The sequence below is a fragment of the Mesoplodon densirostris genome, chromosome 18 (genome assembly GCF_025265405.1).
Source record: "Mesoplodon densirostris isolate mMesDen1 chromosome 18, mMesDen1 primary haplotype, whole genome shotgun sequence".
In the NCBI taxonomy this organism is placed as follows: domain Eukaryota; kingdom Metazoa; phylum Chordata; class Mammalia; order Artiodactyla; family Ziphiidae; genus Mesoplodon; species Mesoplodon densirostris.
Genome location: NC_082678.1, coordinates 50,123,143 through 50,150,446, shown reverse-complemented (window position 1 = coordinate 50,150,446; position 27,304 = coordinate 50,123,143). Strand labels below are relative to the sequence as shown.

Sequence of the window (27,304 nt, the reverse complement as noted above, 5' to 3'; positions counted from 1 at the left end):
TTTTATTCTTTTTGTTGCACTGGTAAATGGGAGTGTTTCCTTGATTTCACTTTCAGATTTTTCATCATTAGTATATAGGAATGCCAGAGATTTCTGTGCTTTAATTTTGTATCCTGCTACTTTACCAAATTCATTGATTAGCTCTAGTAGTTTTCTGGTGGCATCTTTAGGATTCTCTATGTATAATACCATGTCATCTGCAAACAGTGACAGTTTTACTTCTTCTTTTCCAATTTGTATTCCTTTTATTTCTTTTTCTTCTCTGATTGCCATGGCTAGGGCTTCCAAAACTATGTTGAATAATAGTGGTGAGAGTAGACATCCTTGTCTTATTCCTGATCTTAGAGGAAATGCTTTCAGTTTTTCACCATTGAGAATGATGTTTGCTGTGGGTTTTTTGTATATGGCCTTTATTATGTTGAGGTAGGTTCCCTCTATGCCCGCTTTCTGGAGAGTTTTTATCATAAATGGGTGTTGAATATTGTCAAAAGCTTTTTCTGCATCTATTGAGATGATCATATGGTTTTTCTTCTTCAAATTGTTAATATGGTGTATCACATTGATTGATTTGCGTATATTGAAGAATCCTTGCGTCCCTGGGATAAATCCCACTTGATCCTGGTATATGATCCTTTTAATGTGTTGTTGGATTCTGTTTGCTAGTATTTTGCTGAGGATTTTTGCATCTATATTCATCAGTGATATTGGTCTGTAATTTTCTTTTTTTGTAGTATCTTTGTCTGGTTTTGGTATCAGGGTGGTGGTGGCCTCATAGAATGAGTTTGGGAGTGTTCCTCCCTCCGCAGTTTTTTGGAAGAGTTTGAGAAGGATGGGTGTTAGCTCTTCTCTAAATGTTTGATAGAATTCGCCTGTGAAGCCATCTGGTCCTGGACTTTAGTTTGTTGGAAGATTTTTAATCACAGTTTCAATTTCATGACTTGTGATTGGTCTGTTCATATTTTCTATTTCTTCCTGTTTCAGTCTTGGAAGGTTATACCTTTCTAAGAATTTGTCCGTTTCTTCCAGTTGTCCATTTTATTGGCATAGATTTGCTTGTAGTAGTCTCTTAGGATGCTTTGTATTTTTGCAGTGTCTGTTGTAACTTCTCCTTTTTCATTTCTAATTTTATTGATTTGAGTCCTCTCCCTCTTTTTCTTGATGAGTCTGGCTAATGGTTTGTCAATTTTGTTTATCTTCTCAAAGAACCAGCTTTTAGTTTTATTGATCCTTGCTATTGTTTTCTTTGTTTCTATTTCATTTATTTCTGCTCTGATCTTTATGATTTCTTTCCTTCTGCTAAGTTTGGGTTTTGTTTGTTCTTCTTTGTCTAGTTCCTTTAGGTGTAAGGTTAGATTGTTTATTTGAGATTTTTCTTGTTTCTTGAGGTAGGCTTCTATAGCTATAAACTTGCCTCTTAGAACTGCTTTTGCTGCATCCCATAGGTTTTGGATCGTCGTGTTTTCATTGGCATTTGTCTCTAGGTATTTTTGATTTCCTCTTTGATTTCTTCAGTGATCTCTTGGTTATTTAGTAATGTATTGTTTAGCCATCATGTGTTTGTGTTTTTTACGTTTTTTTCCTTGTAATTCATTTCTCATCTCATAGTGTTGTGGTCAGAAAAGATGCTTGATATGGTTTCAATTTTCTTAAATTTATTGTGGCTTGATTTGTGACCCAAGATGTGATCTATCCTGGAGAATGTTCCATATGCACTTCAGAAGAAAGTGTAATCTGCTGTTTCTGGATGGAATGTCCTATAAACGTCAATTAAATCTATCTGGTCTATTGTGTCATTTAAACTTCTGTTTCCTTATTTATTTTCATTTTGGATGATCTGTCCATGGGGGTAAATGAGGTGTTAAAGTCCCCCACTATTATTGTGTTACTGTCGATTTTCTCTTTTATAGCTGTTAGCAGTTGCCTTATGTGTTGAGGTGCCCCTATGTTGTGTGCATATATATTTATAATTGTTATATCTTCTTCTTGGATTGATCCCTTGATCATTACGTAGTGTCCTTCCTTGTCTCTTGTAACATTCTTTATTTTAAAGTCTATTTTATCTGATATGAGTATTGCTAGTCCAGCTTTCTTTTGATTTCCATTTGCATGGAATATCTTTTTCCATCCCTTCACTTTCAGTCTGTATGTGTCCCTAGGTCTGAGTGGGTCTCTTGTAGACAGCATATAGATGGGTCTTGTTTTTGTATCCATTCAGCAAGCCTGTGTCTTTTGGTTGGAGCATTTAATCCATTCACATTTAAGGTAATTATCAATATATGTTCCTATGACCATTTTCTTAATTGTTTTGGGTTTGTTTTTGTAGTTCCTTTTCTTCTCTTGTGTTTCCCACTTAGAGAAGTTCCTTTAGCATTTGCTGTAGAGCTGGTTTGGTGGTGCTGAATTCTCTTAGCTTTTGCTTGTCTGTAAAGCTTTTGATTTCTCCATCGAATCTGAATGAGATCCTTGCCCGGTAGAGTAATCTTGGTTGTAGGTTCTTCCCTTTCATCACTTTATCACGCCACTCCCTTCTGGCTTGTAGAGTTTTTGCTGAGAAATAAGCTGTTAACCTTATGGGAGTTCCATTGTATGCTATTTGTCATTTTTCTGTTGCTGCTTTCAATAATTTTTCTTTGTCTTTAATTTTTGCCAGTTTGATTACTATGTGTCTTGGCGTGTTTCTCCTTGGGTTTATCCTGTATAGGATTCTCTGTGCTTCCTGGACTTGGGTGGCAATTTCCTTTCCCATGTTAGGGAAGTTTTTGACTGTAATCTCTTCAAATATTTTCTCAGGTCCTTCCTCTCTCTCTTCTCCTTCTGGGACCCCTATAATGTGAATGTTGTTGCATTTAATGTTGTCCCAGAGGTCTCTTAGGCTATCTTCATTTCTTCTCATTCTTTTTTCTTTATTCTGTTCCGCAGCAGTGAATTCCACCATTCTGTCTTCCAGGTCACGTATCCATTCTTCTGCCTCAGTTATTCTGCTATTGATTCCTTCTAGTGTAGTTTTCATTTCAGTTATTGTATTGTTCATCTCTGTTTGTTTGTTCTGTAATTCTTCTAGGTCTTTGTTAAACATTTCTTGCATCTTCGCGATCTTTGCCTCCATTCTTTTTCCGAGGTCCTGGATCATCTTCACTATCATTATTCTGAATTCTTTTTCTGGAAGGTTGCCTATCTCCACTTCATTTAGTTGTTTTACTGGGGTTTTATCTTGTTCCTTCATCTGGTACATAGCCCTCTGCCTTTTCATCTTGTCTATCTTTCTGTGAATGTGGTTTTTGTTCCACAGGCTGCAAGATTGTAGTTCTTCTTGCTTCAGCTTTCTGCCCTCTGGTGGATGAGGCTATCTAAGAGGCTTGTGCAAGTTTCCTGATGGGAGGGACTGGTGGTGGGTAGAGCTGACTGTTGCTCTGGTGGGCAGAGCTCAGTAAAACTTTAATCGGCTTGACTGCTGATGCCTGGGGCTGGGTTCCCTCCTTGTTGGTTGTTTGGCCTGAGGCAACCCAGCACTGGAGCCTACCTGGGCTCTTTGGTGGGGCTAGTGGCAGACTCTGGGAGGGCTCACGCCAAGGAGTACTTCCCAGAACTTCTGCTGCCAGCGTCCTTGTCCCCACGGTGAGCCACAGCCACCGCCCGCCTCTGCAGGAGACCCTCCAACACTAGCAGGTAGGTCTGGTTCAGTCTCCACTGGGGTCACTACTCCTTCCCCTGGGTCCCAGTACACACACGACTGTGTGTGCCCTCCAGGAGTGGAGTCTTTGTTTCCCCCAGTCCTGTCGAAGTCCTGCAGTCAAATCCCACTAGCCTTTAAAGTCTGATTCTCTAGGAATTCCTCTTCTCATTGCCGGACCCCCAGGTTGGGAACCTGACGTGGGGCTCAGAACCTTTCCTCGAGTGGGTGGACTTCTGTGGTGTAAGTGTTCTCCAGTCTGTGAGTCACCCACCCAGCAGTTATGGCATTTGATTTTACTGTGATTGTGCCCCTCCTACCATCTCATTGTGGCTTCTCCTTTGTCTTTGGATGCGGGGTGCCTTTTTTGGTGGGTTCCTGTGTCTTCCTGTCGATGATTGTCCAGCAGCTAGTTGTGATTCTGGTGTTCTTGCAAGAGGGAGTAAGAGCACGACCTACTTCACCATCTTGGTTCCTAATCCCCTTCGAGATTTTTTTTTTTTTTCTTTGCTGTTTCAGAAGTTTGGAACAATTTTAGGTAACTTATTTTAGAATGGCAATAGGCTTTTTAATTCCCAATGTAATGTCTGCATTTGGGAAACTAATGTTTTGAGAATACGAAAAGAATATTTTAAAAACTCTTAGAAGAAAAAATACAGAAATACTATATATAATGTATTATTTGAAGTTACTTAGATGGAAAATAAAGTATTTAAAAATAGTAGATTAAAAAAAAAATCTAGTAGGTTGTGACCTCCTGGAGGGGTGGGATAGGGAGGGTGGGAGGGAGACGCAAAAAGGAGGGGATATGGAAACATATGTATATGTATAACTGATTAAATTTGTTATAAAGCAAAAAAGAAAAAAAAATCTAGTAAGTTTACTCATGAAATTCATTATAATATAACGGTTGCCTTTGAAGAGTGGGAGAATGATTTAGGATGGGTGGTGACCAAAAGTGACTTTTGTGTTATCCATAATGTCTACATCTTTAAGATTTCGTATAATTATGGAAAAATATAAATTCTGGGTTTAGGAAATACCGGTGTTTAGTACATTAGTCTTCATACTTTCGAATGCAACATTTTAAATTTTCTTGAAAATATTTGAATATCAGATAACTCCTTTTAGCAGTTAATAGGAATGCTTCCTTTTAAACTTCACAGCTTAGTGTTACCTAGAAAGTTATTAGGAACAATAGCTAAAAGGTGGAACCAATCCAAGTGTTTCTCAACAGATAAATAAATAAACAAAACCATGGTATATACATATGATGAATATTTTTCAGCTGTAAAAAGGAATGAAATTCTGATATATGCTACAACATTAGTGAACCTTGAAAACATTATGCTAAGTGATATATGTCAGATGTAAAAGGACAAATAATGTATAATTCCACTTATATGAACTATCTAGAATAGGCAAATTCATAGAGACAGAAAGTGGATTAGAGGTTACCAGGGGCTGACTGGAGGATAAAATGGAGAATTTTTGCTAATGGATACAGAATTTCCATTTGGGCTGATGAAAAAGTTTGGGAAATAGTGGGGATGGTGGCACAGCATTGAAAATACAATTAACACCCCTGAATTATATATGTAAAAATGGTTAAAATGGAAAAATTTATATTACAAATGTTTTAACACACAGTTTTCAAGAATGATTTAGTTAAGTAGTAGTGTTATTTAGGGAAAAATCATGTTTAATTTTTATATTCTTAGGTAAGAGGATTAGCTGTAAAAAGATTATTCCCACAATTAGTTGGTTACTAGTTGACTTCCTTTTCAGTTAATGAACTAAGGTATATGTCAAGAAAGACATAAGTTCTCAAAATTTGTATAACTATTTTTTGTTTACTTGGACAAATGGCAGAAGTATTATAAAGATCTTTTTAAGCTATATTATTACTTTTAAAACCCAAGAGCCTTAGAGTAATTAATTTTATTACTGCTGTTTAAAATACTGGCTGCATGCTTTATTATCTTTGTTTTTAAGTTATGTTAAAGCTTTTTAATTTTGCATTTAATGTCTATTAATAACTCTAGCCATATACATTTCCTTATCATGAATCTGTGTGCTATTTCATACACTGAGGAAATAATGTTTCCTGATTCAAATTGTGTTGAAAATAAAATGTCAGCATTCCCATTTTTTGTTTTTGCTTTTTAAAATTGTCTTTGAGATTTATTGATCAAGTTGTATTTAGACTTTAACTTTCTTGAAAGTTCACATGAACTGTGTTCACCTCAGATAGTAATGTCTGTTTCTTTGCCTAGGAGGAAGAAAATTATAGAGAAGAGGGAGATCCTAGAACAAGGGCCTCAGATCCACAATCTCCACCCCAAGTATCTCGTCATAAATCACACTACCGTAATCGAGAACACTTTGCTACTATACGGACGGCATCACTGGTATGTACTACTGCAAATTAGAAATATATTTTTCATGTTGGACCTTTACACCTATACTCAAGTATAATTATCTCTCTTTTTTTTTTATTCGGGGTTTATTTTGCAAAACATTTATTCAACATTTAACTACCTCTTATGAGAAAGATATTATACAAAGCACTCTGAGAGATGTGTACACAAATAAGTAATATATTAGAATATATTGAATTAGCTTAAGAGGGCTAAAAGGTACTAAATAGGAATTCAGATTACCTTTGAATCGGGGCATAAAGGGAGTATTTATAAAATAAATCATCTGAGCCTTTAATAATTCGTTGGTTTTAGGCACGGGGGATAGGAAAAATGTAATTTCCACCTAAGAATTGACCAAAATGAGGGAGGAGATGTCTGGGAAATAGCAAGTAATCCAATTTGATATACTCAAAATGTAGTTCTTCTGATTTCCCAAATAATAAAAATGGATTATTTGTTCATTACAAGGATGTTATACTGGGGTACTCATAACCCTAATCGGTCAGATATGTAGGTCCAAAACATGATAAAGGATACTTACTAGGGATAGTAAGAAAATATGTTAAGATATCAAAGGGAAAATAGGTTATTAGAAAATATGACAGAAAGAAAAAAATATATGGGAGTTATCTGAATTATCAACTACATAGCAGATCTTATAAATCCCATGCTGTGGCCCATGAATCTGAATGATGTCTAAGGTCAAGAACACCATCCCTACCATAAGTCAAGTCATTCCTACTATTCTACGACATGTAAATAATTCTTTGAACAGAGCAAGTAGCAAACAATGATTGCTTAATTTTTTCATGACTATTTTAATAAATACCTGGACAGGGGCCAGCTTGTGGGAAAACATCTTTGTGACTGGGCACATATTAAGTGTTTCCCAAGCAAGCCTTCTGTCTCAAATTTTGGCTTCCTCAAATTAATTAAGGACACTATTTATTTATTTAGTCAGTTAATTAGTTAGTTAGTTAGTTGTGCTGCGCTGCATGGCTTGCAGGATGTTAATTCTCCAACCAGGAGTCCTAACCACTGGACCGCCAGGGAGTTCCGTAAGGACAGTCTTAAAAAGTTATGGCTTTAGGGCTTCCCTGGTGGCACAGTGGTTGAGAATCCGCCTGCCAATGCAGGGGACACGGGTTCAAGCCCTGGTCCAGGAAGATCCCACATGTTGTGGAGCAACTAAGCCCCTGTGCCACAACTACTGAGCCTGTGCTCTAGAGCCCGTGAGCCACAACTACTGAGCCTGCATGCTGCAACTACTGAAGCCTGTGTGCCTAGAGCCCGTGCTCCGCAACAAGAGAAGCCACTGCAATGAGAAGCCCTCGTACCGCAACAAAGAGTAGCCCCGCTCGCCACAACTAGAGAAAGCCTGTGCACAGCAACGAAGACCCAACACAGCCAAAAATAAATAAATGTAAAAAAAAAGAAAAAGTTTTTGAAAACTTAAGATCCATATCCTTAAACCTAGTAAGTCCATTTATTTCAAGTAAAACATTCAGAGAGTAGGTATATTTGTGTACAAAGATAGGAGTAACTATATTATTCAATATGAGTACCACGTACCATAACTCAGGCTGACTTATGTCTTGGATTTTTTCATACAATAAAATGCGTAGATCTTAGGTATTCAATTTGAAGTAGTTTTAGTGGTACACATTATGTTAACCATCGACTAAAAAAAATTTAAATTTATTGTCGTCCCAGAAAGTTCCCTCGTACCCCTCTTTAGTCAAGTCTCCACTCATGACCACCACTTTCTGTTTCTTCACTATTGTTAGTTCTAACTGTTTTTGGATTTTATATAGGGGGAATCACACAGAATGTACTCTTTTGTGTCTGGCTTATTTTGCTCAGCTTAATGTTTTTGAGATTCATCTATATTGTGTTCATCAAAGTTCATTCTTTTTTAGTACTGTAAATATATTTCCATTTTGTGAATATACCACAATTTTTTAATCCATTCTTCTATTGAGGAACACTTGGTTTGATTCCTGTTTGGGGCTATTACACATAAGATTGTTATAAACATTCTTACACAAGCCTTTATGTGAACATTATGTTTTAATTTCTTTTTGGTAAATACCTAAGAGTAGAATTGCTGAGTCATGGGGTATATATATATTTAACTTCCTCTGTCAAACAGTTTTCCAAAATGGTTGTACCATTTCACATGCCTATCAGCAATGTGTAAGAGTTCCAGTTGGTCTATATCCTCTCCAGCATTTGGTGTTGTCACTTTTTTTAGCCATTGTAGTGGGTGTGAAATGGAATCTCATAGTGGATTTTTTGGTTTGTTTTTTGCATTTCCCTGTGACTAAAGATGTCACCATAATAAGCACCTTTTCATGTGCTTATTGTCTGTTCATATATCTTCTTTAGTGAAGTGTCTCTTCAACTCTTTGCCTGGTTTCTTATTCAGACATTCACATTATAATATTGATTTGTACGAGTTCTTTATGTAGTCTGGATACAAGTATTATATCTCATATATATCTTGCAAATGTTTTTTCTTCATCTGTGGTTTATCTAGTCTTTTTCTTACTGTTGTCTTGATGAGAGGTTAAAATTTTTTAGTTTTAAATTCCAGTTTAAACAACCAAATTAAAACATAGGTAAAGGACTTGAATAAACACTTCTGCAAAGAATGTGTACAAGTGGCTAACAAGCACATGAAAAATGCTCAATGTCATTAGTCATTTGGGAAATGCAAATCAAAACCACAAAGAGGTACCACCTCACATCCACTAGGATGGCTATTTTTTTTTAAAAAAGAGGGCCTTCCCTGGTGGCACACGGGTTAAGAATCTGCCTGCAAATGCGGGGAACCTGGGTTCGAGCCCTGGTCCGGGGAGATCCCACATACTGCAGAGCAGCTAAGCCCGTGTGCCACAACTACTGAGCCTGTGCTCTAGAGCCCATGAGCCATAACTACTGCGCCTGCATGCTGCAACTACTTAAGCCCGCACACCTAGAGCCCATGCTCCACAACAAGAGAAGCCACTGCAGTGAGAAGCCTGTGCACCACAAGAAAGAGTAGCCCCCACTTGCCGCAACTAGAGAAAGCCTGCGTGCAGCAACGAAGACCCAGTGCAGCCAAAAATAAATTTTTTAATTAATTTAAAAAATAATAATAATGCTGCAGTGAACAGGAAGGTACAGATATCTTTTAAAAAAAGGAAAGGGCTTCCCTGGTGGCGCAGTGGTTGAGAGTCCGCCTGCCGATGCACGGGACGCGGGTTCATGACCCGGTCTGGGAGGATCCCACATGCCGCGGAGCGGCTGGGCCCGTGAGCCATGGCCACTGAGCCTGCATGTCCGGAGCCTGTGCTCCACAATGGGAGGGGCCACAACAGTGAGAGGCCTGCGTACCACAAGAAAAAATAAATAAAAAATTTAAAAAATAACAAAAGGAAAAGAAAAAGAAAAGGAAAAAAACAAAATAACAAGTGTTGGAGAGAGTGCAGAGAAATTGGAACTCCTGTATGTTGCTGGTAGGAATGTAAAATGGTTCAGCTGCTGTGGAAAACAGTTGATGATGCCTCAAAAAGTTAAACATAGATTTACCACATGACCCAGCTGTTCTACTACTAGGTATATACCCAAAAGAATTGAAAACAGTTACTCAAACAAGTACACTACACACATGTTCACAGCAGCACTATTCACAATACCCAAAAAGTGGAAACAACACAGATATTAATATTCACCAGTGGATGAATGGATAAACAAATTACGGTATATGCAAACAATGGAATATTATTTAGCTATAAAAAGGAATGAAATACTGATACATGCTATACAACATGCATGAACCTTGAAAACATGCTAAATTAAAGAAACCAGACACAAAAGGTCACATATTATATGACTCTATTTATATGAAATATCCAGAGTAGATAAATCCATAGAGACGGAAAACAGATTGGTGGTTACCAAAAGGGGAGAATGGGGAGCAGCTGCATAACAGGTACAGGGTTTTCTTAGGTGGTAAAACTGTCTCTTAAGTAGATAGAGGTGGTGGTTGCCTAACGTCGTGAATATACTAAATGCTGCTGGGTTGTTCACTTTAAAATGATTAATTTTATATTATGTGAATTTCACCTCAATTAAAAAATTCAGCTTATACATTTTTGTCTTTATAGTCAGTGCTTTTTGTGTCCTGCCCAAGAAATATTTGCCTGCGCTATGGTCATGAAGATATTCTGGTTTTTGTTCTACTTTATGATTCTGGATTTCGTGTTTATGTCAAATGATTCTCAAATTAATTTTTGTATATAGAGTGATACAGAAGTCAAGATTTTTGTTTTTGCTTTTATATACAGAGAACCAGTTGCGTACGCAGAATTTGATGATAACACATTTTTTCCTCTTTGAATTAACTTGACTTTTTGGTGGAAAATCAATTGACTAAATATATTTGGGTCTATTTCTAGATTTTATTCTGTTCCTTTGATCTGTCCAGCCTGTTCTTCCACCAATTCCACATTGTTTGGATTACTGAAATGTGTGTCTTCCAACTTTTTTTTCCCTCAAGATTGTTTTGGCTATTGTAGGTCCTTTACATTCCAATATAAATTTTAGAACCAACGTGGCTATTTCTTTAGGAGACCGCCTGGAAATTTAATTGGAAACTGCTCACTGGAATCTCTTACAGTGATTGTCTACTTGGCTAAATAGTAGAGTGGTCTAAAATGCTTCTGAAATAAAAAAGTTTTCTTTAATTTTATTCTTTTCTCTCCATTGTTTGTGTGTCTAGGTTACAAGGCAAATGCAAGAACATGAGCAGGACTCTGAGCTTAGAGAACAAATGTCTGGCTATAAGAGAATGAGGCGGCAACATCAAAAGCAGCTGATGACTCTGGAAAATAAGTTAAAGGCTGAGATGGATGAACATCGCCTCAGATTAGACAAAGATCTTGAAACACAACGTAACAATTTTGCTGCAGAAATGGAGAAACTTATCAAGAAACATCAGGCCGCTATGGAAAAAGAGGTGGCTGATTCAGTATTATTAATTTATTTACTCTAGATTGTAGCCATCTCAGAATTAACCAAGATGGCATTTTGATGTTAGGATATATCTTCCCCAGAACCAAGCAAATCAGTTGGGGAAAAGAAAAAACATTTATATAACTTGTATAATATCAAGTACTGAGTCTGGGAAGCAACAGATGTGGGATTATTTCCTGACACTGATCGTTTTATAGTATCACAGTGGGTAAATCATGCAACCATTCTAGGCCCTAGGTACCCTGATTATCTGAGGAGATTGTTAATCACCTATGAATAGGTGATTTAGGTCTCGAAAAATCATTCATGATTCTCTTTGTGATTTTTGGAGACCTATCTTAAATTTATAGCAGAATTTTAATATCAGAGAATAATTGAAGATTACAAAGAATGTTAGAGATAATAAAAGAGGTTCAGGTTAAGATTTAGCCCATTTGTGGGTTGTTTTTTTTAATATTTATTTATTTATTTATGGCTGCATTGGGTCTTCGTTGCTGCACGCAGGCTTTCTCTAATTGCAGCGAGCGGGGGCTACTCTTTGTTGCAGTTCAGGGCTTCTCTTGTTGCAGTGCATGGGCACTAGGCGTGCGGGTTTCAGTAGTTGTGGCACACAGTCTCAGTGGTTGTGGCACACAGGCTTCGTTGCTCTGTGGCATGTGGGATCTTCCCAGACCAGGGCTTGAACCCGTGTCCCCTGCATTGGCAGGCGGGTTCTTAACCACTGAGCCACTAGGGAAGTCAGCCCATTTGTTTTTTGGTATTTTTTTCATTTTTGGCTGTGTTGGGTCTTGGTTGCGACATGTGGGATCTTCGTTGCAGCATGCGGGATCTTTCATTGTGGTGCCCGGGGTCTTCCTTGCGGCTCACAAGCTTCTGTCTAGTTGTGGCGCATGGGCTCCAGAGTGAGTGGGCTCTGTAGTTGTGGCACGTGGGCTCCAGAGCCCATGGGCTCTGTAGTTTGCCATACGCAGGCTCTCTAGTGGAGGCGCGTGGGCTTAGTTGCCTTGCAGCATGCGGGATCTTAGTTCCCCAACCAAGGATTGAACCCGCGTCCCCTGCATTGGAGGGCCGATTCTTAACCAGTGGCCAACCAGGGAAGTCCCAGCCCATTTGTTTTTTTACAAATAAGTGTCATTTTACTATATGATTTAAGTATATTTTTTTAGGATTCTTGTTATGTGAGACCTTTTCTTCTAATGTTTTTGATGTCCCATCAGTTAAATTTTATTTTGATAGTCACATTTGTCAGGTAAAATGTAAGCTTCTCTGTAAATTCACACAATATCTAGAAATGTGTCTGGCTTGTCCACATTGAGGCATTACTTATTATAGTTACCCTGTTCTGCCTTTCCCCCCAAAATAGAAGAACTACTCTCTCATAATAGAGAATTTGGCAAACTAATTTACAGAGTAAATAATTATTTGCTTTTGAAATAATTTGATGAAAGAATGTATAGATTTTTAGAATCCTGTTGGACATTGGATAGTATTTTTAATAACTCAGGAAGAGGTAGATACATATTTAGAAAGGCAAATCATGAAACAGGTTGTGCAATATGATTACAGATTTATTTAAAATGTATGTATGCATAGAAGTAAATAGGAAGGGTATGCACCAAAATGTTTATATTTGTTATCTCTGGGTGGTAAAATCATACAAGTTTTTTTGTGTTTTCCTGTATTTCCTAAATGATCTACAATGAATATGCATTACCTATATAATCAGAAATAAAACAGTATGATATGTATCTAATATTTAACATTTTCATATTACTTAATATATAAGTTAAAGGTCAGGGTTTTGGGGCTTCCCTGGTGGCGCAGTGGTTGAGAGTCCGCCTGCCGATGCAGGGGACACGGGTTTGTGTCCCGGTCTGGGAAGATCCCATATGCAGCGGAGCGGCTAGGCCCGTGAGCCATGGCCACTGAGCCTACATGTCCGGAGCCTGTGCTTCGCAGCAGGAGAGGCCACAACAGTGAGAGGCCCGCGTACCGCAAAAAAAAAAAAGTCAGCGTTTAATTTGAAGAGGAATATATTATATTATTTAATGTACAAATCAATCTAGATAAAAGGTCATGACTTAATTATATTTGTGGATAGATATATATTTGTTTTATTTTCTTGGGGGAGGACATATTGTTAAATTTTTAAAAAGGTGAAAACATTTTGATTCTGTAAAAGATCAACATATTAAGGATGAGTTCCATTTTACTGGTTCTCTGAAATTCAAATAATAAGATGCTGAGTAATTGGTATTGGTAATGCTTATACTGATTTTATGTTCTTAAGGGGAAAAATATCCTTAGTGGTGTAAATTAAACTGTTGCTTTGAATCTACTTAACTAATTTGATCCATTTTTTAAATTTCCCATAGGCTAAAGTGATGGCCAATGAAGAGAAAAAATTTCAGCAACATATTCAGGCCCAACAGAAGAAAGAATTAAACAGCTTTTTGGAGTCCCAGAAAAGAGAATATAAACTTCGAAAAGAACAGCTTAAGGAGGTATCTATTTTATAAAAATTTTCACGCCAGTTGTCTACTTATTGATTTTATCTATTGATGTTGATTGACTTATAGAACCATTAGGATAAATTCTTCTTTTGTTGTTTGTGGCCACTAAATGTTTACCAGTTTGAATGAAGGCAAACTTTAATCAGTTACTCTTCAACAGTTACTCTTCAACAGAGATCTTCAATTGAGTAGGATCTAAAAAGAATCATCTCCTAAAAATATAAATTATTTTATTTATAATAGTTTTCGTATGCACTTACTAAATAACTGACTCACTAGAAATAAAATACTTGAGCTGTGATCGATGTGGAAAACAACTTAAGGGCGGCTGGCCTGGGCTCAGGGCTAGAATCCCTGAGGACCCAGGAAAGGGCAAGGAGGCGGGTGGCAGGCTCCCCAAGGACGGGTCCAAAATCATCAGGATCTAGACGGCTATTGGGCTTCAGGACATTTATTTCATGTCCCTCCGTACAGGCCCTGGGGCCAGGTGTGGGGACAAGAGACCAGGCAGGGATGGCAATAAATAACACGGACAAACAGAGCTCCCCTTGAGACAGATGAGATTAAAGGAGGTTACAGGGGAGCCACAATGCGGAGGTGGGGCACTGGCAGGGCGGGGGCAGCTGGGAGGGAGGGGGAGGCCAGGCCCTCATTGTCACCTGCCACATCCCTTTCCTGCCCCAGCCCCCACTACTTTGGGGAGGAAGGGAGCCCCCCCCCAAATATACTTGAGCTATGAAAGGAAGCCACACATTTCTTTTTCTAAAAGTAGACCATACCAGGCTTCCCTGGTGGCTCATGGTTAAGAATACGCCTGCCAGTGCAGGGGACACAGGTTTGAGCCTTGCTCCGGGAAGATCCCACATGCCGTGGAGCAGCTAAGCCCGTGTGCCACAACTACTGAGCCTGCGCTCTAGAGCCCGCGAGCCACAACTACTGAGCCTGTGCACTGCAACTACTGAAGCCCACGCGCCTAGAGCCCATGCTCTGCAAGGAGAAGCCAGCGCAATGAGAAACCTGCGTACCGCAGCGAAGAGTAGCCCCTGCTTGCCGCAACTAGAGAAAGCCTGCGTGCAACAACGAAGACCCACGCAGCCAAAAAAAAAACAAAAACAAAAAAAAATTAAACCATACCTTCTTACTTTTGGCTCAGAAGATTACAATAATTTGTTCATAGAGTAAGGATAAGAGACATACTTGCTCATCACATTTTCTTTAATAGCAAAACATACTGATTATTTATTTATGATTCCACGATTTCATATTTATTTGCTCTCCATGTGCTGCATTTTTGAACTTCTTTTAAAAGCAGATGTAGTCTGACTTTGAAGAACACCTTGATTGTTCCAAGGCAGTTTCTGAAAGGGTGTAACTATTCAGGATAGTAGTCAGGAGAGAGAAATGATATGTCCCAGTTTAGACCCCCTTTTACAGACTGATTGACTGAAATTTTTAGTCCATGTAATTAATTATTAGGGCGCTGATAAATTAATTGACCTTAATAAAATAATAGTAATCTCTTTGCTAATAATGCTTTTGTTTGTGTAGGAATTTATAGGCACTTATTTAAATGTTATTATGGACATATTGTTGGCACAAAAGCTTGCTGTATATACCCTGCCAACTGAGCTTCATTGAAAAGAATTTTCTAACTCTAAAGGGTATAACCTGTAATATATTCCCGTGACTGTAATACAAAAGCCAAACTCTATATTGGCACATTGGGTTTGAAAAGACTGTAAATAGGTCCCCAACTGTAAATAAATATCCAACAGAATGCGGTTTTACAGATCCATTTCCCAGTTAAATGAGATTTTAGTTTTATGGGTGCATTGCTTTAGGTAATGCTTTAGGCATATATCAGGTAGTCCAGCTAATAAATTCATTTTCTTTTAGAAGCCAAATTAGTGTGTATTTATGTGTGTGAGTTCATTTAAAACAATCATTTTTAGCATAGAGGAAGGGATATACTAGAATCGTTAGTGGAGAAGTTCCCTGGTAAAAGATTTTGAAAAATATACCCAGGTGATTGATTATTTATGTGCCCTTTCTCTTCCCATAGTGTGTGTACACATATACCCTTAAGTTTAGAACTACTAAAATTTTTTTAATGTGTTTGTGTATCTTATGAACTAAAGTTATAAAGAACTGATCTCTTTCTTGAAAACCAGGGGAAGGACCATAAGGTTAGTAGTCTTTGAAAAATTATCTTATACCTAGGAAAGATGGCTTATTTATATACTGTGCAACATTGTTACTTTTTAGGTTGAAGATTTATTAGTATTAATTATCATACTAGAGTTTGCCTCATTCAGTGCATTGTCAGTGTTCTCATCTGGCCCAATATAAATGCATTTTCATTTAGATAGTTTGTAAGATAATACATATATATTTTTTGAAGTATAGTTGATTTACAATGCTGTATTAATTTCTGCTGTACAGCAAAGTGACTCAGTTCTACATATGTATATTCTTTTTCATATTCTTTTCCATTATGGTTTATCACAGGATATTGAATATGGTTCCCTGTGCTATGCAGTAGGACCTTGTTGTTTGTCCATCCTATATGTAATAGTTTGCATCTGCTAATCCCAAACTCCCAGTCCTTCCCTCCCCACCGCCACCAGCAAGTCTGTTCTCTATACCTGTGGGTCTGTTTCTGTTCGTAGATATGTTCATTTGTGTCATATTTTAGATTCCATATATAAGTGATATCATATAGTATTTGTCTTGCTCTTTTTGACTTACTTTGCTTAGTATGATAATCTCTGGGTCCATCCATGTTGCTGCAGAAGGCATTATTTCATTCTTTTTTATGGCTGAGTAGAGTATTCCATTGTATATATATACCACATGTAAGGTAATATTTTATTTTCACTTTTATTTTTTTTATTGGAGTATAATTGCTTTACAATGTTGTGTTAGTTTCTGCTGTACAATGAAGTGAATCAATTATATGTATACCTACATCCCCTCCCTCTTGGACCTCCCTCCCACCCCCGCCCCCCCATCTCCCCCATCTAGGTTTTCACAGAGCACCGAGCTGAGTTTCCTGTGCTTTATAGCATGTTCCCACTAGCTGTCTATTTTACGCATGGTAGTGTATATATGTCAATCCTAATCTCCCAATTCTTCCTACCCTCCTCTTCCCCCACCTCCTGTGTCCACAGGACTGTGGAAGGTGATATTTTAAATGCTATAGAAAAGCACTGGTTTTGGTTTGTTTAGTTAAATACGATTCATAAAAAGGGTTTCTATTCTCCCATGGTTTCGTTGATTTTCCATTTAATTTCTAATTCTTTTATACTGAGTCTATCCATAATTTTGCCAAAAACTTAATACTTAGAATGTCAGAAACCAAGAAGTGACACATTAAATGTATTTTTGCCCTAATATTCATATAAATGATTTTTACCTGAAAGCACTGCCTTATGTCTCTTCTTGGGAAGCATTTAAAGAATGATGTGTTTTACTTCATTTACCAATATTGTGTGCTTTTAAAGCTAGGAACCATCATAAATGTAGCTGTGTAAAGCTGAAAGGTATGCATGTTTTCTAGCATACATTTCTCTTTTCCTGTCCTACTTCACCAGTTAACTCAAGAAAAGGAAAATGTTACCTACCTCCTTAAGGTCATTGCCCTGCCTTGAGCATTAGAAAGGACACAGATTAAGTACTTTTATTTAAATGCACCAAATACCAGATGATATATTCATGCAATTAATTTTTATGTATTTTTAACTGAGTTGTTTTTTATGTTGCCAGGAGCTGAATGAAAATCAGAGCACCCCCAAAAAAGAAAAACAGGAGTGGCTTTCAAAACAGAAAGAGAATATACAGCATTTCCAAGCAGAAGAAGAGGCTAATCTTCTACGGCGTCAGAGACAATACCTAGAGCTGGAATGCCGTCGCTTCAAGAGAAGAATGTTACTTGGGCGCCATAACTTAGAACAGGACCTTGTCAGGGAGGTACGTTTGAAACGAGAATATTTCCTGAAAGTATGTTTGTCACTTCCCAGACTCAGGGTCTTTGCACTTGTACCTCCCTCAGCCTGAGTTCTTCTTCCCTAGATTATCTACATGGCTTGTTTCCTCCCTTCATGTCTCTCCTCAGATACCACCTCCTCAGAAGTGCCTTCCCTAATGTCCAAATCCTTCTTCTTCTTTAAGTGTTCTTCTCTGCACTTCTCTCTCTTACACATACACACTTTTTGGGGGGAAGTTTCTCATCCTGCCTAGAATGGAAATTTTATAAAGTCACTGGTTTTGTTCCGGTCTTTATATCCCCCTAGTATTTGGCCCATAGTAGGTATTCAATAAATATTTATTAAATACATATTAAATCTGTGAATGAGAGGGGTATTCATTTTTAAATACCATAAAATTATTGGATACTTTATACCTTTTGAACTGAAATGGGTGCCATGAAGTATGTGTTATCATTTAACACATTTTTTATAATCATGTAATTATTAATTGGGCAAATGTAGAAACTCTTATGTCAGTGAAAACATATTCTCACTATCAGGGATACCTGTGAGCACAGATTAATTTATTTACAAGAGTGGCTTAAAATAAACGTCAAGTATAGCATAATTGTTCAAATTCACTAATAATTAAAGAAATTCAAATTAAAACAGTTGCATCAATTAAATAAGAACAATTTAAAAGACTAGCAACATTGAATCCTAGTAGTGGCATTGGGAAATGTGCAGTGTTGGTAAGAATATAAATTGATACTGATATATTGATAGATATGCTTTTATCTGTCAAATCCACTTCTAGAACTCTATCCTAAAGAAATAATAACATGATTATATGATGCATCATGCATAAACATTTAATGAAAATTTATTTATCAAGCAAAAAATGGAAAATTATGGTATTGCAAAGCAGAAGCTTACTATGAAACTTAAAAAAAGATCTGTATATACTGATCTGATCTGGATATATATCCATTATATTGTTAGGTGAAGAAAGCACATTATATGCCTATAACGTATGTCATTCAGTTTTTAAAACTGTATGTTTTTGTGTAATAGATGTTTCACGATAAGCATGGGGAAGGTTGGGAAGCATTTGCACCAAACTGTTGGCCTCTGGAGAAAGGGTTTGCAGGGGCAAAGGGGGTAGGTTTGACTTCTCTGTGTGTGTGTGTGTGTGTTTTACACTTGTTCTTCTTAATCTAAAAAAAAAAAAAAAGAATTAGAACATTTATTGAGCAGCATGTGCGAGGTATTGTTCTGAGAACTTTCCATTTATGAACTCACTTCATCCTCACATTAAATCTGTGAAGTAGCTGTATTATTATCTTCATTTGAAAAGTGATGAAACTGAAGCACAGAGAGTTTAAACGATTAACCCAAGGACTTAGGGCTCATAGGTAGCAGAGCCAGATCCATGTTCTTATCCACTATACTGTGCTGGGTATACTGCATGTAATAGAATTGAATAGGATACTCTGATAATTCAAAGAATGGCTTAGGAGTTCTCTTCAAATATAAAATTGGGAAACAAGAAAGAAAGAAAAGAAAGAAGGAAGGACATTAAGCCTACTGAGATAGATTTGCTACGTCTTAAGCTTATTGCATAAAATAGTATTAATGAATAGTAAATGAATAGAATAAGGAAATTGGTGCTACTAATTGCCCATTTACTGCAGTAAAGGTCATAAAATCTAATATTTACTATGCAGTCATTATTGAATCTGAGGATTACATCTACTTCCTGATTAATCTATTTCTTAGGAATTTTTTTCCTAGCATTGTACAGCAATAAATTATACCTTTGTCTTTTGTGTTATGGATTAGGAGTTAAATAAAAGACAGACTCAGAAGGACTTAGAGCACGCCATGCTGCTGCGACAGCATGAGTCCATGCAAGAACTGGAGTTCCGCCACCTCAACACAATTCAGAAGATGCGCTGTGAGTTGATCAGATTGCAGCATCAAACTGAGCTCACTAACCAGCTGGAATATAATAAGCGAAGAGAACGAGAACTAAGGCGAAAGCATGTCATGGAGGTTCGACAACAGCCTAAGAGTCTGAAGGTACCTTTAGCCTAAGCTTCTTGACAAAGGGGAATAGGAATAAAAGGCATCCATATAAGCAGTAAAAGTCTAAGACAAAAGTCTGTCTTGAAGAAATTGAATAAACCTTTTTCTTTTCATTTTAAGCGTGTTTAATTAGTTTTAACATGGAGTGTCTGTAGCTACAGACTTTTGCTCATGTATTTCTCAGTAGAGTACCGAAAAAATTTTAACTGTGGGGAGTGCCATAAATAAGAATCAAAATTCTTATTTTAATGTACCCAAATGTCCAATGCTGACATTACAGTCTACATGTCAACATGCTAACTAACCTGTTGGCTTCTCTTTATTGTTCCAAGTAATACAGTTTTGGAATCTTATTTGCTCTTAGTGTGATTTGTATCCAAAAAAGACAGTAAGTTCCTAGTCAGTACAGAAGCCAGTGAATGAAAAAAAAATGCCTTTTTACCCCCTCTCCCTTCATTGTGTGTGCTTATCTTAAGAGGAATAGTGGAATCACCACAGTGTTACTCCCATTCTGCTTATTTTCTTTATGTGTTTGGTAGTGTAGGTGAGACCATGGCATGGTAGTTGGGATATGTATTTTTTAATTAGCATATCAGAGTGGAGCAAGTTGTTATATGCCCTCCCCCAGACAAATAAGGAAAGACAAGTGTTGGTGATATATATAAAACCAAAGAACTTTAAATCTTATATTTGCTTTGTACAGAGGAATTCATTCACATGGTATGAAATTCAAAAGACACCAAAGTATTACAAAGGTAAAAGTTTCCATCTCTCCTTGTCCCTCTGGCCACCTTGTCCAGTCCCTGCCATCAAATTTAACCAGAGTTAACAATTCAAAGAAATATTTTAATTTTATAACTTGTAATAAATATTTGAAAAAGTGTAATCATATGAATCTTAATAAAAACAAAAACCACTCATAATATAGGCTCTCATCAATAGTAGTATCTCAATTAATCTGTACATGATTTCGCATTTTAAACTTTTATTTACATCCAGTAAGGCCCAGGTCCCACAGTATTTTCTTTTAAAACCCTACCTCCTTATCTGAATAACTGTCCTGGAGTGAAGTGAAATTCATTCACAGGGGTAATCTGTGTCAAAATCTAGAAGCTACACCACACCCAATGGTATCTCTTGATTCCCACTCAACTCCATTCAAGCAAGCTGTCTTGAACAAAAGTATAGAAGCAAAGTTAAGATGTTTTTACCCTTTCCTTGTGAACCTGAGTAAAATTTCACTTTGTTTTCCAAACAGCTAATTAACATCATTTACAGAGTAGCTTATGTTGACTACTCACATAATCTTCATTAGTCATTGCTTAGGAAATTGGAATTCATAATGATTTTTCAAATTTATTTTGTCTTTGTAGGGGAGAGGTATATACTCTTTCGGCTATAGAATAGACAATTTCCCACCAAAAGATTAGTTAAATAACATGTCTGTGAAATTAATGACTGTTTTAAAGTCAGCAGCACCCAGAAGTAAACCAAACTGAAAGCTTGTTAGTTTTCTATCGTCATACCATAAATTTGATATGACTGCATTTCTGTAGGGCTTGGCATAGAGTTGTTTGATGTTTAGCCATTCCTGTTTTTTGTTGTTGCCTTTTCAGTTTGAAAGCTTGTAAATACTAGTGTAATCTTCACAGATACTATACAAAAAGTGAGGCAAAAAATAATGTTTCACAATTATAGTCAGATTTAGAATAGAATGTCTCCTTCTGATGACAGATGAGCTCAAGATTTTCCATAAAGGAGATTGTTCTGTTACTTTACTAGGGAAGAAAACCATCATGTTCCTCTTAGTTATGTATTTCTATCTACTTACTCAATTTGAACAAAACTGACTTGATTTTAATGCCAAGTTATCCCATTTTTATTTACCTAAGTAATGGTTGCCTCTTCCAACTTTTTCCAGGACTTTAAAGGGAGATAGGGGGACTTCAGTTTTAGCACTTACGTAATTTGACTAGGATTTGGGGTGGGGGGTTTGGGGTACTATGTCTATGGAATGGGTTGGATATATGCCTGCTCTGTTGTTTCTTCATCTGGCATCCAGATGATGTTTTGTCATTGTTAAATGAGTAGAAACAACTGTAACTTACATTCATCTTGCTTTCACTTGAGTCAAACATTGAGGGATATAGTTTATTCTTGGTACAAGTATTACTCTTCTTATAGAAAAAACATTTTTCAAGGAGCTTTTTTTTCCCCCTCATTAGGCTAGTGATGTGGAATGATTACAGTTTTCTTGGCACAATATTTTAAAAACTTTTAAAAGAATAGAGGCTGTTATACAGAGGTAGAAGAGAATGTCTAAATGTCATTGTCCCATTCCTGGCTAACTTGGAAGAATTTTGTTAACCAAGGACAGTATTTAAAAGTGGTGCCACTGGGACTTCTGGCGGTCCAGTGGTTAAGACTTAACCTTCCAATGCAGGGGTGCAGGTTCAGACCCTGGTCGGGAGCTAAGATCCCACATGCCTAACGGCCAAAATACCAAAACATAAAATGGAAGCAGTATTGTAACAAATTCAATAAAGACTTTAAAAATGGTCCACATCAAAAAAATCTATAAAAAAATTTACTTGTAACTAAATGTACTAGTAAAATAATCAGTATTACCTGAAGTCCTATGAAGAAAGTAAGGTTCTTGATATTCTAATGTTTTAAATTAGAGATTTTGTTACAAAAATACATAGAATGTAATGGTTTGACCTAATAACCAAGTGGAAAAGTACTGTACCTGCAACCTTATGGTCTGACCTTTTTGTTTTTCATCTCCTTGTCTCCTAGTAGCCTTTATTTTCATATAAGCATAAAGTATAACAAATGCCATATGTTAAAAATTATATACATCTTTTTTTTCCTTCCCAGTCTAAAGAACTCCAAATAAAAAAGCAGTTTCAGGACACCTGCAAAATCCAAACCAGACAGTACAAAGCATTAAGAAATCACCTACTGGAGACTACACCAAAGAGTGAGCACAAAGCTGTTCTGAAACGGCTCAAGGAGGAGCAGACCCGGAAGTTAGCCATCTTGGCTGAACAGTATGACCACAGCATTAATGAAATGCTGTCCACCCAAGCTGTGAGTTCGTTTTATTTAAGCAAAACAAATTCAGTGCCCCTTTCATCCCACCACATGAATGAAATTCCAGCAATTAAAATACTGGTTGGAAGTGATAGCTCTCCTACAGCTTGAGAAATAGTGGTGGTTATCTATATTTTTCCTGTTCTCTGCATTGCTTGGAGGTAGGCATGATTTATATAGAATTCTCATTGATACATTTAGTCATGAGGTTCTAAATAGGCGCTCTGCCAGTGCCTCTCAGGTGTTCAGCACATATCCCAACGGTATAGGAGGATTAGAGCAGCAGCTTTGTTAAGCAGTGAGCACTAAGTAGTACTGTATTGGGGATCCAAATGGTCACATTTTAGTGAAGGCAAATACAAAATATTTTCTATATGAGTTTTGCAAACTTTTTCTAAAAGGGCCAGATAGTAAATATTTTAGGTTTTGTAGTCCGTGATACAAAATTGAGGATAATTATATGGGTACTTATATAGCCATTTAAAATGTAAAAGCCATTCTTAACTAGTGGACTATCAAATTAATTAATTAAAACAAGCAGCTGACCACATTTGGTCTGGAGGCTATAGTTTGCTGGTCCCTGTTCTGTAGTTATTTCCATTGCAGAGAAGAGATTGAGAGTCTTACATCACCTAATCAGATTCTAGATTTTTCTTAAGAAAAATATGATTATTCAGGCATTCTCCTAATAGATTATGATAGCTTTTATCTTCATATTACCATCACTGGTTACTGTGCCTTCCTTTTTCAGAGATGTTTACTCCAAGATACAAGAGAGAACAATTGTATATCCTACAAAAGAGTTGTCTGTCTTTTCTCACACCTCCTTTCCATAGGTCATGGATAAATAGCTCACAGTAGGATATATCTGGGTTTTTTCCTCTCTTTCAGCTGCGTTTGGATGAAGCACAGGAAGCAGAGTGCCAGGTTTTAAAAATGCAGCTGCAGCAGGAACTGGAGCTGTTAAATGCATATCAGAGCAAAATCAAGATGCAAGCTGAGGCACAACATGATCGAGAGCTTCGGGAACTTGAACAGAGGGTCTCCCTCCGCAGGGCACTCTTAGAACAAAAGGTATAGATAATAGAAGGAAGTTAATTGTGCTAGTATTTGCCTTCATCAGAAACATTTTATAAATACATTTTCATATTAAGAGAGGTGGCGTTAGATTGTTTTCACCATACTGTATTTCCTTAATTCTAGTTTTGGTAGTGTTTTTCTTTAAAATTATTGTTTCAGTAATGAACCTTGTAATTAATGAATTCTAAACATCAGAGGAATATAGTTAAGTAGTAATTGCTAGAGGAAGGATATGGTGTTATGTGAAGACAGTTGAATTGTGAGAGAGTAGCTCTGGCTCCATGTTCCTCACTTTTTTTGTGTACCTAGCTCTACCTAAAGAGATTGGAGAAAAACTTGGATAGTGAAGAAAAAGAACTTTAGTAATTGCCTGAGAGAGGCAGGGGCAAAGGATCTGGAATATATACTTTACTCTTCTATCCTGGGCCTGGAACTATACAGATTGGTGGAAGAGTACTAGGGGACAGAAGGTAAAGCCAGTTCTACACAAGCTGAAAATGTTACTTCTAGATGTATCTTTTTTTCTTTCTTTCTCTCTTTTTTTTCACTTATTCTTTGTCAGATATATTAGAGAATAGGACTAAAATCCCCAGATTCATTTCCTTTCCATCCTTTAAAGTATTATAGCTGTGTGTGTGTGCGCGCGCGTGCGTGTGTGTGTATTTTGGGGAAAGACTGATGGACAGAAGATTTTTAGATTTTGAAAGGTAAAGAGGAAAGTTTTGCCATGAGAAGTAGTAGAATATAATTGTATCTAGAATTCAAAGCTATGTTCCAGAATTCCTGAGCCATGAGTTCCCAACAGGTGATATAGTCTTAGCTCCATTGATCCTTTGTATGTTAGTACTTGGCTAACTTAATAAAAGTTGTCATGGTTTCTAGACCATTGCTCCATAGATTTTCCTCTGTTTCCTGCAGTTCTTGTGATAAAAATAGAATGCCTTATTAAATTAAAAAATACATTCTTAAAAAAACCACCTAAATAAGATGTTACTCTTTTTCTGGCATAGCTCTCATTACTGGCTTCTTCAAGAGGTACTTGCCTCTAAAAATTATCTCACTTATGTTTCTCATTCAAGATGGGAAAGATATAAACACATATAAATTTTGAGAAAAATCTAGTTTGTCCCATGTACAGATTTCATAAATCTGTCTGATTCCAACTTGCTTATTAAAATTCAACATAAAGTTCTGTCTCTTATGCTTCATAAAATTATCACTAAAATGAAAACTCCCTATAGTGTTGTGAGAGAAATATTAGTACTATTTTCAGTCAGCCCTCTCATACCTGTGGGTTCTGCATCCATGGATTCAACTAACCTCTGATTGAAAGTATTCGGGGGAAAGAAAATTCCAGAAAGTTCCAAAAAGCAAAACTGCCATTTGCTGCATGCCCCCAGCAACTAGTTACAGAGTATTTACACTGTATAGAGTATTGTAAGTAATCTAGAGGTGATTTAAAGTATGAAAGTATCTGTGTGGCCTTTATGCAAACACTACACTATTTTAGATAAGGGACTTGAGCATCCTCAGATTTTGGTATCTGAGGAACGGTCCTGGAACCCTTCCCCCAAGGATACTGGGGTAGGACTGTGTATTTGTATTTTTAGCTCCACCTAGTGGTTCAGAGTTAGTGCTGATTAGTGTCTTAGGTACAATCTTATTTCACTGTATGAACCAAGCCTGTATGTTCTACAGAGCCTAGTAAAATATGGGCATAAAACTGATACACATTGGTGAAGGTGCAGTGGCACTCTCATATATTGTTAATGCTTTTTGCAAAGCAATTTGGAAGTGTGTATATATATATATATATATATATATATATATATATATTTAACATCTTTATTGGAGTATAATTGCTTTACAGTGGTGTGTTAGTTTCTGCTTTATAACAAAGTGAATCAGTTATACATATACATATGTCCCCATATCTCTTCCCTCTGGAAGTATATATTGTACTTTGGGAATGTTAAGTGTTTGAGAATTTATTCTAAGGAAATCCAAATATAGGAAAAACAAGATGCTAAGTATGGTAATTATAGCATAGTTTATAATGGTTTAAAATACATAGCCATCTAAGATAGAGATATAATTAAGTAATTATGGCCAAGGCACTTAATAAAATCTTATTCAACCATTTAAATGATGGCTACAAAGACAGTATTAATATAGAAAATGCTTATGATGTGTTGAATAAAATAAAAAAAGACCAATCACACTTAAAGTGAATTGAAGTAATGCTAGTAGTGGCTATATTAACATGATAGAATGGTTTTTCTATTTTACTTTTTTGGTGGGGACTGTACCACGCGTATGCAGGATCTTACTTCCCTGACCAGGGATGAACCCGTGCCCCCTGCAGTGGAAGCACAGAGTCCTAACCAGTGGACTGCCAGGGAATTCCCTATATTTTACTTTTTTAATGCAGTTTATATTACTTTGATAAGGGAAAATACATAAGATTATTTAGTATGACAAATAATAAAGGAACAGTAGGGTGATGAATCTGTAGTGCTTTGAGTTGCTACTAGGGCTAATATTTACATTTCAAGTGACATGCATGTAAAGCAGTTTGGGGTCAGTTGGCAGCTACCAAACCCAGGTATCCTCTCTACAGAAACTTTGAAAAATCTTAACTGCTGTATTTTCTGCACTTGGCACTTACTGGTTGTACAGATGAGAAACAGTAATCTGAAAATAAATAGAGCTGGAACCAGAGTGAATATTACTTGTTTCATGATGAATAGTTCTCTTTGAAGTTTGCTTTAATCTCGAAATGAACCAAGAGTTGTTCCTGTAGGTTGAGGCACCAACAAAGTAAAAGTAAGCCTCACTTGACTCACATAAGGTCCTTTTATGACTTTTCTCATATTTCATTTACATTAAAATTTTCAGCAAAATGACAACATAACTATAAATGTTAAATTCCCTATGAATTAAAAAAAATTTTTTTATTGGCGCCTAGTTGATTCCCTGTGAATTTTATATGTGCATGAAAAGTGGCAGTATTTCCAAAAGTATAAATGTTTTCATTTTTTAGTTTTATCATTTCAATTAATTTTCTTTCAGTATTTCACTTAGTATCAACAAACATGGTTGGTAGTTTTTAAGTGAGAATTGACGACTGGAATGTCTTACAGGATCTTTCTTTGTGGAACTGAAAATATTCACACAAAAATATCACATTTGATTTCAAAGAAGATAGGTCGGGAGAGCCTCTCAAAAGTCTTAAGTATGGTAACTTTTATCTACCCAGTGAAACCACCTTTCTAATTTGCAGTAATAAATAACATGTTTTAAAAGAAATGGGGATTAATGTAACCTATCACAAATCTTAGGTTTTATTTTTGTTTAATTGAAAAATGTTCTGAGTTTCTTGAATGGCAAAACTAATCAGCAAACAAAATTGAAGCAATACTTACTGGATAAAAGGTTCATAAGCAT

The 27,304-nt window shown here is 36.7% G+C and overlaps 1 protein-coding gene across 1 annotated transcript in view; it reads left to right on the top strand.

Annotated features, from left to right (window-relative positions):
- Positions 1 to 27,304, top strand: part of TAOK1 (TAO kinase 1) — a 154,928-nt gene that overhangs the window by 114,395 nt on the left and 13,229 nt on the right. Inside the window, exons 13-19 of the mRNA XM_060082698.1 lie at positions 5,947 to 6,081; positions 10,859 to 11,095; positions 13,488 to 13,616; positions 17,391 to 17,594; positions 19,436 to 19,675; positions 22,562 to 22,774; positions 23,669 to 23,851. Coding sequence (XP_059938681.1) covers positions 5,947 to 6,081; positions 10,859 to 11,095; positions 13,488 to 13,616; positions 17,391 to 17,594; positions 19,436 to 19,675; positions 22,562 to 22,774; positions 23,669 to 23,851 — 1,341 coding nt within the window. The remainder of the gene's footprint in view (positions 1 to 5,946; positions 6,082 to 10,858; positions 11,096 to 13,487; positions 13,617 to 17,390; positions 17,595 to 19,435; positions 19,676 to 22,561; positions 22,775 to 23,668; positions 23,852 to 27,304) is intronic.